The sequence below is a fragment of the Morone saxatilis genome, unplaced genomic scaffold, assembly GCF_004916995.1.
Source record: "Morone saxatilis isolate NCDOM2014 unplaced genomic scaffold, NCSU_SB_2.0 Contig14, whole genome shotgun sequence".
In the NCBI taxonomy this organism is placed as follows: Eukaryota; Metazoa; Chordata; class Actinopteri; family Moronidae; genus Morone; species Morone saxatilis.
The window spans coordinates 15147581-15162522 of record NW_023339696.1 but is presented as its reverse complement, the minus strand read 5'-3'; the positions used below and the strand labels follow the sequence as shown (position 1 = coordinate 15162522).

Below are 14942 nucleotides of genomic sequence, written 5' to 3'. Positions count from 1 at the left end.
CACATACATACACATAAACACACACAACTCACCTGTGTCCAGCAGCAGTTTCACCACGGGGAAGTTGGAGTGGGAGACGGTGTAGTGAAGCGCTGTATTTCCATTGCCATCTGCCATATTGATTACAAACTCCAACAACTGAGGGGAGATGGAGGCGAATGTGCTCATATAGGCCTTGACAACCGCCACATCCGCAGCTTTGTGACAGGACACACGCAGCCACTCCTGCAGCACGGTGGTGTAGGCTGCCCTCTGAGATTAGACACAATGAGGACGGTTGGAGACAGAACCACACTTGACAGACTGTTGGAGACAGCTTACAGGCATGCAGGCCGAACATGATAAATATATCATAATCAAAGAACAAGAAAAGGGTTAGTTGGAATCCAAAACTCCATTGTTTTTTGCTCTTCCAGTTCTCACAAAAATTAATGTAAAGAAAATTGGGTCAATTTTCACCAAAAAACCTTTTTTGGTTTCTGGGCTACTGTAGAAACATGGCGGACTTTGTAGAAGAGGACCCGCTCACTCTGTAGGTTAAAATGGCTCATTCTAATGTAACAAAAACACAACAATTCATATTTTCTTGTAATTATACCCTAATGAAAACATAACTATGAATATTATATTCTATGTCTACTAATAGAGTCATCTAAATGTTACACAGTGGACTCTCAATACATTTTTGAGGAGCTGTGTTTCTGCTTGTTGTTGTCTGTGTTGTCACTTTTAAAACAGGATACTCCTGAATTTCCTGGGAAGCAGTATTAATACTGAGTGGATTATCCGGTTTAAATAAAGTGAACTAAATGAACACCTACTGCTCCTTGTTGGCTGAAGGCATTGGGTTCCCCCAGGGCTTTCTGTAGGGTATGAAGCGCTGACATCAGGCTGTCACTCAGCTCCAGTCTGAGACAGACAAGGAGAGAATATCAGTCACTGATGCTCATACACAGGCTTGGTACATTACTACTATATAAGTCTTCGTTAAGCACATGTATATTTACCTGACTTGTTTTGCTGATGCTGTGGCAGTATCATTTGCAATGCTTTCAGCTGCTGGCTTTAACTCTGACTGGCTGGAGAGGGCAGTTGTTTCTGACTGGAGGGTGTATTGCTGCTGGGTAATCTCAGTGGTTTTAGTGACACACAGCGATGAAGAACAGGTAACTGAGGACTTTGAGGAGCTTTGTTCAGGAGTGGATTCAGTGCTTGATGATGTAGAGGTGATCTCCTGGGTGACTGTGTGTTTTTCTGATGACTGGTTGACAGTCTCTTTAGAGGCAGAAACGTTTGCTGGACATGGAGGAGCTATAGTGGCTGGTGGCTGTGAGGCACAATTTTGCACAACAGTGTCCCTTGCTGGTGACCGGGGTGCTTTTTCTGGTGGTCTTCTGTCTACAGTTGCAGACTGGTTGGGACTCTGCTGCGAGTCTGGAATGACGGCTGGTAGTTTGATGGCAGTCTGTTGAGGTACACTGTTGCTATCTGGAGGCTGGGAAGCTCTGGTATGGGTTATTTGCTGGTGCTGGGCCGTTGACTCTGGTAGTTTTTCTCTGGCTTCGTGATATTCACTGGAGTCACTCCCCTCATCTGAGCTCTCACTGCTGCTATCGTCTGATGATGTGGACTCATAGCTGCAAGACAAGAAACACGTTTCATCGTCTGACAGCTGCTTGTTTTATCACTGTACGTAGGCATTTCTACTTTATAACTGTACAGTACAAACAGTATACCCTTGGTTAGAAAAGACTCGGACGTTCAGTGGATGAAAATCACTAATTAGTGGTCTGCAATGACACTTACCCTCCATTCACTCCAATGAACTGTAGGTTTTTCTTTGTGGAGGGAGAACCTGGTTCGCCTTCTGCTTTCCGCTTCATAATGGATCTCAGAGAAGACTGTGGAGATGAGGCTGGAAAAGATACCAATCACAATAAATACAGCAGGAACATTTAGAATGATGGTCAAGGGATGTTTTGAACAGAGTTTAGACCAGTTACCTGTTTTAGGGCCTTCTTGTGACTGGACAGCCTCTGTGGATGTATGCAGGTGCGTTTCTCCTTCTTTAGAATGCAACAAACCAATCTGGTTACCCGATGTGTCTACAGCGATAACAGGAGTAGCTACAGGTACCGAAGTGGACAACTCGCTCTTTAGGACATCGCGCACCTGCTTGGAACTGACTGCAATCGGCAACTCAACAGGAGCATCTGTGAGACAGAAAGACGACTTCAACTTTTCAGCCTTAACTAATCATATATCTTGTGAAGGAATTAAATGAAATAAACTTCTTTATCCAACATTCTTTTTAGTTTACTAGTTACACTTGTACAATCTAACGCAACCCAATTAATAGACAATGCAATAAGTCCTGGTTTTATAAACTTAAATTTTAGTTTCAGAGAAGTGCTGATTCAGCTATGTAGTATGTTTTCAGGCAGCAGTTAGTAGTGGTATTGTATAAGTCTTGAGTGTTTGATATCAAACATTATATGCTTCACAAGGGCTGTTGCATTGGTCTGAATTAGACTGTTCAGGTAAGGATAATACATTTGTGTCCTTGGTCATAAACTACCAGATAAATCCAGACCTTCAGCTTGTCCTCTTTGGTGGCCCTCCACGACTCCACCAGGTGCCTGAAGGGAGGGAAAGCTGCAGGTTTCTGCCCGGAGAAGAGTGCCCACCTCCACCACAGTAGGCTGCTCCAGTGTGTACACCTGGATTCCCACAGTTCTCTGTTCCCTCTGCTGGGGCAGCTGTGTGAAGCTGACCAGAGTGTGCAGGTTGCAGCCTTGTGGCTCCTGCCAGCCCATGCTGGTAGCCATGACTGGATGCTCAGCCTGAGGGGCTTTTTGAACTGCTGCAACCTGGTGCTGTGCAGTCTGCAGTTCTTGCATCGTCCTCTTTAGCTGGCCCTCAAGCTGACCCACTTGATTCTTAAGAGCTTCTGTCTCTGGCAGCAGCCCCAGATCCTCTTCCCGAACCCCAACTCCCACCTGACGACTTCCCCTCAAGTCCTCTGGTCCCACTCCGATGGTGCGCACTTCCCGCTTTGCATCTGGTCGCGCTCCACCCACAATCACTGTGTCCTCAATCTCACACCCTGAGTCTTGCTTGGTGCCCTCCGGTGTGGTGGGAGATAGTGGCCCTGCTGGCTTGTTGCTGCTCTTAGCTCCATTGGTCACTTCTTCTTCAGGGATGTCAATGTAGAGCTCACCTCTAGGACGACTTCGGCTGAAACCCAGAGTATGGCCCAGGAACTTCTGGCTCTTCAGCTGGACGCTGAGCTGCCGTTTCTCTTCCTGCAGCACAGAGATTTTGACCTGCAGCACAGGGATGGTCTTCACCTGCTCCTCAAGCTCCCTTATCTTCCTGAGGGCCGTAGCCATCTGCTCCCTGACATGCTGCAGGTGGGCTGGTGTTGGGGTCACTGGAGTGGACAGGCCAGAACTTAATGGTGTGAAGGATCCACCTCCACCATGGGCTCTGTTGAAGCTGTGTGCACTGCTGATAGAGGTGTTAGAGCCTGCTACACTGCTGTGCATGCTGCCCAAGTTGGAGAATCTCCGCCCCTCTTTCTCCTCCTCCAGCTTCCTACGTGCATCCAGCAGTGTCTTCTCCACCCGGGCAGTGCTGAAGCTGGGCCTCTGTGACGTGTGGTAGCCTGGGGCACAGTAGGAGAAGGACGAGTGCCGGCTGTCCATGCTGGCATTGGAGCACAGAGACTCTGTGGAGGTCCACCAGGAACCGGTATAGCCATAGCCACGGGGCAGGGAGCCATAGCGTGGCCGACGTTGGATAGGCACCTTCTTGATAGTGTTTCCCTTCTCTATGTCGTTAACATATTTGAGGAAGTCTAGGTCCAGACGGTAGCCATAGGGGGTCTCCACTGAGTAGGGCGCCTCCTGTTCTTTGCCGTGTAGGGAAGAGGGAGCAGGTGGGTTGAGTTTCCCTGAGGGGGAAGGAAATCAACTTTAAACAAGCGGAAGTCTGCGTCTAATCTTGGGCTCAGACTTTAGAAAATAGTATTAACTTTGGGCTACAGTGCATTTATGAAACAATCACCAAATTAGGTACAAAGTGGAATGGCACAGTTACTATACCCTGACCTTGTAAAGTGGCTGGATAGTATAACTGTTAAATTACCTAAATGTTGTCTGACAGTTTAAATTCTAACAAAAATAATTACTTATCTTAAAATAACATCATTATTATTGAGAGCAATATTAAAAATAAATAAAAGCTGCACCTGGGAAGCCGGGGTCCATATGCAGCACTTGAGCCATAATGAGCCTGTGGCGGCTATTCAAACGGACACCCACTAACTCTCACCTGTGGAGACAGACACATGTTGAATTTATAAATGAGAATACCAAATATTTTTTTAAACATAACAAAAGTTGTTTCTTATTATAATACTAACAAGACTGGGGTTAGTGCAATAATACATGATTGTGGATATCCACCTGACAGTGTTTATGCGGTGTTTATGTGGTGTTTGTATGGTTAGCATACCAGCAATAAATTATCGCTCTTTTTGACCGCATTGTTCTTTTCTTTCTTTTTGTGAGATGGTCAGAAATAGTTTTACGGTTTCTTTCACTACTTCACCCTCCTGCCTCCCTTTCTAATTTTATACGTTCATTTTTCAGAGCATAGTGGGTCACAGTCGATTGTGTGTTTGTTTCTGTTCTTAGCATTCAGAGAAGAGGAGTTACAGGGGAAAGTTTCCTGGCAGCTAATTCCAGGACAGAGGTTTGAGACTGCCAGTTACAACCTTATTAGGAATCATCTGTGCACGCTAACTTCGCCTCTCAATTTAGGGTTTACAGACACTCTGCTCTTTCTCTCCCACTTTCACCACATCTTCTTACCCCTGTTTCTTCTCTATGTGTCCTCTTTTTAAGTTTTTCTGGTGCTTTTCTCCCCCTCTCAACGTCAGCTGACGATCAGGAGGTTTCAGCTGGTCACTGTCTCTCCCATTCCTTCCACATTAACTTGCTCATTACTTCAACACAGAAGGCATAGTGAATTGCTGAGAACTTCAATGCATTTTTCATACCAGAGGTAATGCATTTTGACTTTATAAACAAAAGATTGTGCTATTTCCTCCCACAGAGAGAAACATGATGCCAGCAACGACATAGAGCCCACAACACCAATGCCTCTGAGTTTGTGTCTGCTTGGAAAAGATTAACTTTCTAGGTCATCACTTTGTGGGAACCGAGGATGTAATGTTTAAGCCATCCACAGTATTAACCAGTTGAACATCGTTATATTTCTGCAAGGAGCTAAGATGTTGTTGTTTTTTAGGGCATACTCAGTTCACTTTACTTTAAGGCTGGTTTTCTGTTTCTTCAGCAAGAACTAAGTCTCTTCTTTAAGTCTCTTCTTTAAGATCTCTCTCTCTCTCTCTCTCTCTCTATCTATCTATCTATCTCTATCTTGTGACCCTAGACAGTGCTTGCTCGTTTGTGAAAAGTAGGGCACTTGGAAACACTGACAAACTTGACTTGGTATTTTTGAAGTGCTGTAGTCAGTTTAATGTCTTGGTGCGATTCCCCTTATCTGTGCCCCTTCATCACCCTCTCATACCATGATTGCCAAACACTATGACGCATGGAAATACTGTATGCATGCATGCAACACTGACAGAATGCATCGACACTAAGCCAACTATATTTTAGCATACAATTAAGGAATTTAGTGGCTGTCCTAGAAGTCAATTTTTAGATTTTCTTTTATTAAATTTGTAGAGAAAAAAAGAAGAAAGGAAGCACAATACAAATACAAATACAAAAAACAAATACCCTGAGAACAAAGACAAAAGCTCTCTTTCATCACAGTTAAAAGTGAGTCACATCAAATGTGAGTGTTGTTTATCTCCCGTGTGGAATGACGTGTCAGATTGATTATATGCTGCATGTTGTACAGTGCGGTCTCGGTATGACTACATGTGTGAGAAAGTGAGAACAGGACAGAGAGAAGGGGAGTGGTTGGGAGAGAGTGAGGATGTGTGCATGTGTGTGAGAAACTGAGAGTGAGTATATGTGTACAGGAGGGTGGAGGACAGCGCTGACAGGGGACAGTTGATGAGATATAATTAGAATCTGCAGTTTAGCAACCAAACATCCCAGCCCAGCAGACGAGACGGCTGACACTGTCCACTTGATTCCTCTTGGAATCCCACAATGCGGTTTTCTTTCCCTTTTGAATTATATCTGTGCACACAAACTCATACTACTCTCCGCTTCTCCTTCTCCGGGTGCCATTCCTCCAACATCACCCCCTCAAAACGCCCACGCCATCAGGCCTCCACATCTGCTTCTCCAACAGTGGCTCATTGGGTGTTTCAGATGTGTTAGCATGTGTGTACGTACTCCCCGTGTCTGTGTGGCTGGGGTAGAGTGGTTGACCTTCCTCCCTCTCTCGGCTCTCAAACAGAGTTCCTTTGAGATGACATCTGAACAGAAACCAGTGTGTGCCCTTCCCCAGCACCACACTACCATTCTTCAGGACAAATGCCTTGCCCTCATTACACCCCCCTACCTCACCATACAGTTGTATACCATGCTAACGGAAGTTAACATCGCCTGGTCTACTCCCTCCATCCCCTGCTATTAAGATTAAGACAACCCTCCGGGGGTAAAATGCAGGTCATCCAGCACAAATTACACGTCTGTGGTATGTCCTGTAAAATGTCATGAGAATAAATCCATTATACTGTAGCTTCTTTGACCTCTTGCAGCAACCAGTGCAACACTTTTGTTTCTGTACACGCAAGGCAGCTTCAGGTTTATTCATTTACAACAAGACTCTTGCATGCGAGTATCTGGAGGATTCAAAACTGGATTTGATTTATAGCACGTATATAGATTCTTGTGTCTTTGGTGTATCAGAAGTTTCAGACCACCCTGAAAAGTAATTTGAGATGCCAGGCTTCATTTCGAGGTTAGCTCTCTCAAGTTTATCAAACTCATTGCTTCCATTCATTGAGTCACCTTATTATTATTGCCATTACAAAGGATTAGACCCCAGTATTGCTAAGTCAGAAATACCACTCTTCCCACCACCCAGAAAAGATCTTTATGGATTTTTCCACTGCCTAACTGAGTCTCTCAGCCTTCGGTGATTATTATTCTGCTCAAGCTTGGGAATGGTTTGTGAATTAGGAAAAGAGGGATTTATTTTCCGCTTCATACCAGATGCTTGTGCTGCAAGGACGGGATCTCTCCTCCCCAGGCTCCTTGCTCTGCCTTCCTTTCCTTGCACTCTTACAGTCAGCACCTGTGGGAAACAAGATTAACGGAAACTTGAACTTTGGTGGTCAAGGCTGATTGTAGCAGTTTGTTGCCCAGAAAAATGTAAATCACATGAAAATAAAAGGAAACATCTAGACAAGTTGTCATCATGGGATGTCAGTAAAACTCCATTAAAAGGTGCGTTGCTCCGTTGACACTGAGATGAAAACAGACTTATGACAAAAGGGTGGCCCCCACAATACTATAAACACAAGTTGCAAAGCCAGAAAAAACATTCCAAAACATTCCAGTGGTTTTGACTGACATGCCGGATGTGAACAATATACCCCCATGAAATGCCAATCACTCTCTGACCTCCTTGTAGTGCAGCCTGGATGAAGCCTGACCAATGCATAGCTGCTCTCCCAGCTTTCTAGAAATACTTTCCCCCACCCCATTCCTGTCTCCAATTCAAGGCTCTCTAATCAATTCAAGGCTGGGAGCCTCCCTGCCATGTGATTGGGCAATGTTTTCTGTTTTCTTGCCTCTGTGACTAACACTCCCAAATCCACTGGTACACACACCCTCCAGTTTTTGTGGGAACAGCCCTCATCTGCACAGATCACCAAGACTTAAAGCCAGACTGATTTCATGAGCCTTATAATGTGTTCCCTTCATGGACAACACAGGCTTGAACCGTGTGCTGTAACTACTGCGTGCGTGTCCACCAGATAAGCTGCATGACTGTGTCTGCTGATTCTCATACTTTGGACCCGGCTGCTCAGAGTCAAGCTGCTGTGTACTGTAAGTGCGGTCGACATTTTGTCGGAGGGTCTCGCAGCCCAAAAAACACTGATGGGTGACCTTTGCATAATATCATAACAAGTCTTGCTGTTGTTCAGTCCATTGTTTCATATTGTTGTCATGCCAATACCGCAGAGGGTGGAGGGGTAGGGGGAGAAACAGACCTTTTAGACTGGAACGACAGCCAAATCACAAAGAGCCATTCATTCAGCCTCTACTTCCACAGCTGGTTCTAATATAAAGCGAGGAGGGGCATCTCAGAGAGAGAGAGAGAGAGAAGGAGAGAGAGAGAGAAGAGAGAGAGACAGAGAGAAATAGTGTGTGGCAAGGAAATTTGCCTCAAAACAAACAAACAGTTGATGAAGTGCTATTATGGACCCACACACTGACAGACACTGGAAATACAAGAAGCAGGACTAAGTGATTGATATCTAGATCTACACCCAAAAATGGCTGGCTATCTGTGCTGCTAATTGTGTAAGATAACACAATATTATTAATGCATCCCTAACTGATTATAGAAATGTATTTATAAATGCTAAAAACTACGGTCATAGGACAGGATTAAAGACAGTAAACTATGTGCAGCATTTAGTTATAACCCTGTGTGCAGATGGCAAATACTTGTGTATGACAAATACTAGACTTTACAGGAGACAACTTGAACTCCCATCGACTCCCACACAGCACAGATGAAAACATGCAGATCCCCCAACACACCAACACTGTACGAGGCCCGAAGACTCCTACAGTTCAACAAACACAGCTGTAGCTTTTAAGTTGATTTATTCAGGTAAGGGCACCGATGATATGAAAGCCAAGTGATTTAGCAGTTTTTAAGTTTGTCTTCTGGATGATAAATCTGACAGTGTGATGATAAATTTCTGATTTAAGTAGCAACATTTTGACAAAATGCACCTTTTTTCTAGCATAGTAAGGCTTTGCCAGGACATGTGCCACTCTCGTCATATCAAGCTAATTGATGTGGCAAAGCACAGACAATATGTTGCAATAGTCTGAGATCTGCTGAAGAAAGGGTTACAGGAAAGGGAGCTCCATCTTTCTATTCCCAAAGGATCCAGAAACAACGCTGTCACTTCCTCCCAGCCCAGGAGAAAGAGTAACAAGAAGGAGGAGAGTGTAAATGAGGAAAAAAAGAGAACGGGGGCAAGAAAGAGAGAAAGCAGAGAGCAGTACAGTATGTGAGGGAGGGTGGGAGAAAAAGAGTGGGAATCTAAGGAAAGAAAGGCAAAACTGCAAGAGGAGGGGGGGAGAAAAAAGAAATGCTGCTCAGAGTTCTAGATGGAAACTTCTCGAACGAGAAGACTATGACTGTTCTCAGATTTGGACTCCACCAGTATGAATCACAGACAATCCTGCTGCTGACACCAGAATGTAGTCTGCTGATGTAAACCCAGTAGGAACATCAGAGAGATCCCACAGAAGACTGCAAGAACTCCTCACAATGAGTATATAAAGTTTCAAAGGACCTTTCCTCATAATCTTAAATGGCTCCGCCTAGAAGATTACCATCATTTGTGCATTCCACTCCTAAAAATAGGCCGACAATAGAGAATCCCTACGAGAAGCTGCACTTTGTTTAGCTAAAAAAACAAGTTGATTGTTGTTCAGAGGTTTTTTTATTCTGAGTAACCGGCCGCAGAGACCTGAATATAGACATGCAGAAGAGTTTTAAATGTTACATAAAGATTACAACAGGAGACACAGTTGTTGATCTATCTACTAAGACTTCTTTGTCCTCCTCCTCACCCTGCAGCACAGATGGCTTCATTCAGCCAACTGCTCCTGAATGAATAATAAATCAGAAAAATTATTACAAATCTATTCCCTGAACAGCTAAAGAATCCTAAATGTAGAAGCAACAACAGCCATTTGTCACCAAGCATAAAGTGGCTGAACGGTGTACGTCACTGCTTGTCAGACAGGGCCCTTGCCATGCGTAACGAGGCCAGACGATCTCATATCAACATGGCAATACAGTGTGCTCTTGTACTGCTGGCAGACATATGTTTTTTTGACTAATTTGGGCTTTAAACTCAGGACAGTGAAATCATAACCCAATGAGACCTCGCCTTCAGGACTCTCTGCCCTTCACAAAAAGCCCTGTTTTTTACATTAAGGAGTGGTGGTATGGAGGAGCAGACGACGCTGGGCTGAGCAGTCTGTTGCTGGCTAGAGTCCGGCGAAGGGGAGGGGCCGGCCAGCTCCCATTACTCCTGGAACAGGAGCAGAGTAAACACCCGCCAGTCTGCTATTGGTCATTGTGCTGACCTCCGACAGGAAACTGAGCAAGGGTGGGGCTGAGCAGCGAGGAGCGGCACCGGGAAAAAAAGGCCATTTGGGAGAAAATTCCTGTGCAGTTGTGGAGGTGGGGATTAAGAATGATGCAGAGCAGGGAGGCCAGAGTGCTGCACTGTTTTGAGGAAACTGTGGGGTCTGGACGGGAGGAAGACGAAGTCCAGACGGCTGTAAGACGGGTGGTGGGGAGCCGGTCAGAGCAGCGTTGGGGTTAAAAGCTCAGGTCAGCGTGTGTTGTGGTACCAAGCGGACGGCACATCAGAGCAGAGGAAGTAATCTTAGTGCAGCGGTGATGTAGTTAAAGTGGTTCCCTCTCAGGGATCTTATCAATTACTTCCTGATTCAATGAGATCTGCTGATCAAAAGACTCTGGGGACATAGAGACAACAAAACAGGCCAGGAAAACATCCATAAAACTGACTGTTTCAACCTGTTTGTGTGCTTTACTGGACAGACAGTCCATCTTGCTTTTCTGCGCGATTAATGTATTAAAAAGAGATCAAGTCTGATTATTCAAGCAGATAATGAATTACTGTCCCTAGTACCTCAAAAGCCAGATTAGACCATATGTCCACTGAAAACATTACTATACTGGTTGCCCCATTTAATATAGTTAAGTAGGAGTATTAACCTCAACGTCTTGACCAAATGAGGCTGATACTATGTCTGCAATATAGGGCCTTATGTTTATCCCCGCTTTATAAACTAATCAACCTTAATACAACTAAGAACTTTGGGTTTAATCATCATAATCATGTGATGATGATCAAAAGACATATTTATAGGCTACTTTGAAGCGTGGAAAATGGGAAACATTTGCTTATTTCAAGTGATGAAAATGATAACTAATGCTGTGTATTGTTTTAACAGAACAGATAATTCATCAAGAAGTACAACTTCCCAGAATAGCTAATCAGTGATAGACCCGAGACAGGGACAGACAGTCTCACGCAGGTTCAGGGTGTAATTTCATTAGCCCCGCTAAACCATTTAAATGCCCGGCGTGTGGCCCAGTGTGCAAATGGGGTTTATAACCCTGCATTCCACCACAGCACCCCTGGGTCCAAATGCTGTAATGAGACAATCGCATTCCAACTCGGTAAAAAAAAAAACCTGCTGAAGGAAATTCCAGCTGCTGACAAACCTGAGCTGAGATTCCCAAACTGCAGAATGGGGGACTCCCGGGGGTCTCTGATGGGATTCCAGGGGGTCCCCAGACAAATGAAGAAGAGTCAGTTTTCACTACTTTTTCCACTGACACTCACTCGCTCAAAACAAAAAGGAAATATTCAGTTGTCTTTTTATAAGGAAAACCTAGCTCAAACTAATACAAGAGTCCTGCAAACAAAATCCAACCTCCATGAAGCTTAGAATTTTTTGTTGAAACTTTTATTTGATCTAATATTCACATCATTGTGAGTAAACGAAATATTAAACTACACCCTGGAGCCACAGACCACCAACCTGCCCATGTAAAGACATGAATGACGGGACAGAGCCCATCAGAGTGCCATGCAGCTGCTACAATCTTTGGCTATTCACTGGTAGGTGATTTAATACGGCCAGCAGCCCGTTACACAACAGCAGGACAGTGGTGTATTGTATGATGCAGTGTAACAGGCTGATGACTACACCCCCACATCCTGCCATGTCCTTCATCAAAACAACATCTGATGTGTTTACTGATGAATCTGGACAGTCTATCACACATATCATGAGTCATCTTGGCACATAAAGTTCATTATTAAACAAACAATCCTCCAAATTAAAGTAATATATATATATTCAGGGAGAAAAATATTCATTTGTGCTTTTGCCTAATAAGGCAATTAACCTGAACCGAATTCGTTTATTAAGGGTAATCAACAAGGGTTATCAGTTTAGTAAGTACCCCTTGTAGCTTTTACATTATCTGAAAAAAAAGCACAAATACAGTTTAGGGTTGTTTTACCTCCTCCTGACATACAACTCCATCAGCACTCATCCATCTTCCACTCATCAGCTACAGGCAGCTAGAAGAGCACATTTGAGGGCAAGAAGCGGCAACGAAAAGCTGATGAACATCTGGAAGTAATGAAAACTTGCAGAATGTACGGGCCCACCCTCTCCCCTGAGCCTCCAGCCTTCACTGAGCTTTTCGTTTTTTTGAATAAAAATCCGAAAAAAGGTTTAAATTGTGGCGACAGATCGTGCGTGAGGCACGGGAGAAAAGTTTCACAATGAAAGGGTGAAGAGAAACACACACCCGAATGAGTTGCTCGTTCAGAAATGACAGGGAGGGAAAAGACTTGGCAATGCAGCATACTGTAGATTCTGAGCTGGCTGCAACACTCACACTCCTGATTTAATGAAATAAGACAAAAGTTGAGGCCGCCTGGCAACCCCCCCCCTCCCTCCCCTCTGAGCCCTGCGAGAATAACAATACACACTGTACATGATGCATTTAACAGGGACTCTGTATAGAAAACGCACAGCTTTTGCAGATACAGTTTCCCTGTATTATTATAGGAACAAACCCGAATAAACCTAGGGTCACTGAAAACTCACGCTTCAGCTTAATCAACTCACTTTTAGTTCATAAAGAAATATGATTATTATTATGATACTATAGAGATTTTAGGTTAACGGCGCTCCTCGCCGCCGTGCAGCGTGAGTTAGCCTCCAGTGATGCTCTGAACAAAAAGACACGCACCGGAGGAGCGAGCTCAGTTACACAGTCCTCCAGAGGCAAACAAACACTGATGTTAAATGATGAAACCTACTGAGTCCGTACGGCAGATGGTAATATATAGAGAGTATAACTGAGGCTAAGGGGTGGTTTTGGAGGATAAAGGACCCGTTACTTCGCAGAGAGAGGAACCGGGGGAATGGGCAGGACCGACGCTTCACAAAAGAAGTCACACTCACAAGAAGGCACCTCGTCTGAAGCGCTTTCAAATACAATTAGACAAAACAAAAAAAGACCCAGAGACCGTTTTCACACACACGGGAAAGGGTAAGTTATTTGCTGTTCTTACCTGCCCTCTGGAAATCCGTTCAGCCGCCTCGGCCCAGGAGCGCTCACTGTCAGAGACAAAAACACCGCAGCCAAGATGCTCCGCGCCCCCTCCCGCTCCTCTTAAAGGGCCAGCAGCCACCAGGCCAAAGCAGGGACCTCCATCATCTTTACAGGGGTCTTTATTCATCTCAAAAGACCCTCATTTGCCCCTAAGGATCCATGCTTCTTCGTGGACCTACAACAAAAGGCACTTCGACGAAATCCAAGCACTTCCTTCAGCCTTCAGTAACTTTAAAGGCCGGTAAATGGCCCTTTATGAACCCCCTGGAAGGATCTGTCAGGGGCCCAGACCATTTTATTAATTAAAATAATAATTAAAATTCTTCCTTAAATAAAAGTACACAAGTATTTGCAGCAAAATACATTCATTTAGCAGAATTAACACTGTGATACAGGCAGTAAATGGATCATCATTTACTGTATATGCAGCATTTTACGCTGTAGCTGGTTAAAGCTATATATATAAGCTTTAACTACTGTATATACTCTTGGCTAGTAAAATCAATAACTGTAAATCATATTTCATAAACTGATCATATAAGTTTGCATGTAAAATGTGCCAAAATATTTGCCACTGAAATGTTATATAGAAGCATAAAATAGAAATTCTCAAAAATTGCATAAATCCAGTATTTGTTGCTTTTCATCACTGCATGACACTATTAGCTTATCTCAAGGTCATCCATGGACATCAAAGAACCTCACTGGAAGGAGGTTAACACTAGAATGTCAAGGATTTTAGGAACATTCAAGGACTACCTGCAAACACAACAAACATCCTGGGAAATACAAGAACTTTCAAACCTGCACAAACTACACTATTTCATTTTATAGAAGTTTATATTGTGTTTGTATGGCAAAACATTTCTCATTCATTCATATTTTCACCAGTGTGGGCCTTCTGTAGCCAGTGAGAATTATATTTATTTTATATAAATCACAATGGCAATTGTAATCCTCCATTTCCTTGACATCTCTGTCTCCAGTGCATGTGGAAAAACAGAGTGATCATGTTAAAACTGTCAAGACTTTGTAAAGTACCTGATTATAAACTTTGTTTCCATTCGTTCTAGTAAATTAGACAAACACTGCAGACTGTAATGTGGATCGTCCTACTGCTACAGTAAATTAGACTAATGGTATAGAAAAAGGAAGGTCAATCTGGATCAAATACATCTTTGCCTCATCTTTATAACAATGTTACACAAAGTTAAGGTAAAGTGCAGGCCTGTGTGAATGTAACATGTGTGTAATGTGATTTAGCACAGGGCCTTAAGTGCTCAGGTTTTCAGGTTGTATGTTTGTACGTCAACCAAAAGCTACAGTAGTTGAACTAATCAGACCAGAATTGACAAACACTAATCCTGTGCCTGGAGTGGAAAAAATGAATAAATATATGTTATATGTTCATATATATGATGTATGTTTTTGCCTCACACATTAACCATTTAAGAATAAGACTTAAGGCAAGTGGCATGAAATAACTAAAACAAACTTTACCAGAAGTGTTGGCTGAA

General features: G+C 43.7%; 1 protein-coding gene across 4 annotated transcripts in view; it reads right to left on the bottom strand.

Annotated features, from left to right (window-relative positions):
- kank2 (KN motif and ankyrin repeat domains 2) overlaps positions 1 to 13472 on the bottom strand; it is a 17153-nt gene extending 3681 nt beyond the window's left edge. Inside the window, exons 1-9 of one of the 4 annotated variants that reach the window (XM_035655697.1) lie at positions 13385 to 13472; positions 7206 to 7290; positions 4253 to 4335; positions 2579 to 3955; positions 2004 to 2213; positions 1807 to 1915; positions 1008 to 1637; positions 822 to 909; positions 33 to 252 (exon numbers count right to left, since the gene is read on the bottom strand). In XM_035655697.1, coding sequence (XP_035511590.1) covers positions 33 to 252; positions 822 to 909; positions 1008 to 1637; positions 1807 to 1915; positions 2004 to 2213; positions 2579 to 3955; positions 4253 to 4289 — 2671 coding nt within the window. In that variant the 5' untranslated portion in view covers positions 4290 to 4335; positions 7206 to 7290; positions 13385 to 13472. Of the gene's footprint in view, positions 1 to 32; positions 253 to 821; positions 910 to 1007; positions 1638 to 1806; positions 1916 to 2003; positions 2214 to 2578; positions 3956 to 4252; positions 4336 to 7205; positions 7291 to 7619; positions 7640 to 12318; positions 12604 to 13384 lie in introns of those variants that run through there. The other 3 variants (XM_035655700.1, XM_035655698.1, XM_035655699.1) reach the window with 3 other exon arrangements.
- Between the last annotated feature and the right edge of the window lie 1470 nt (positions 13473 to 14942).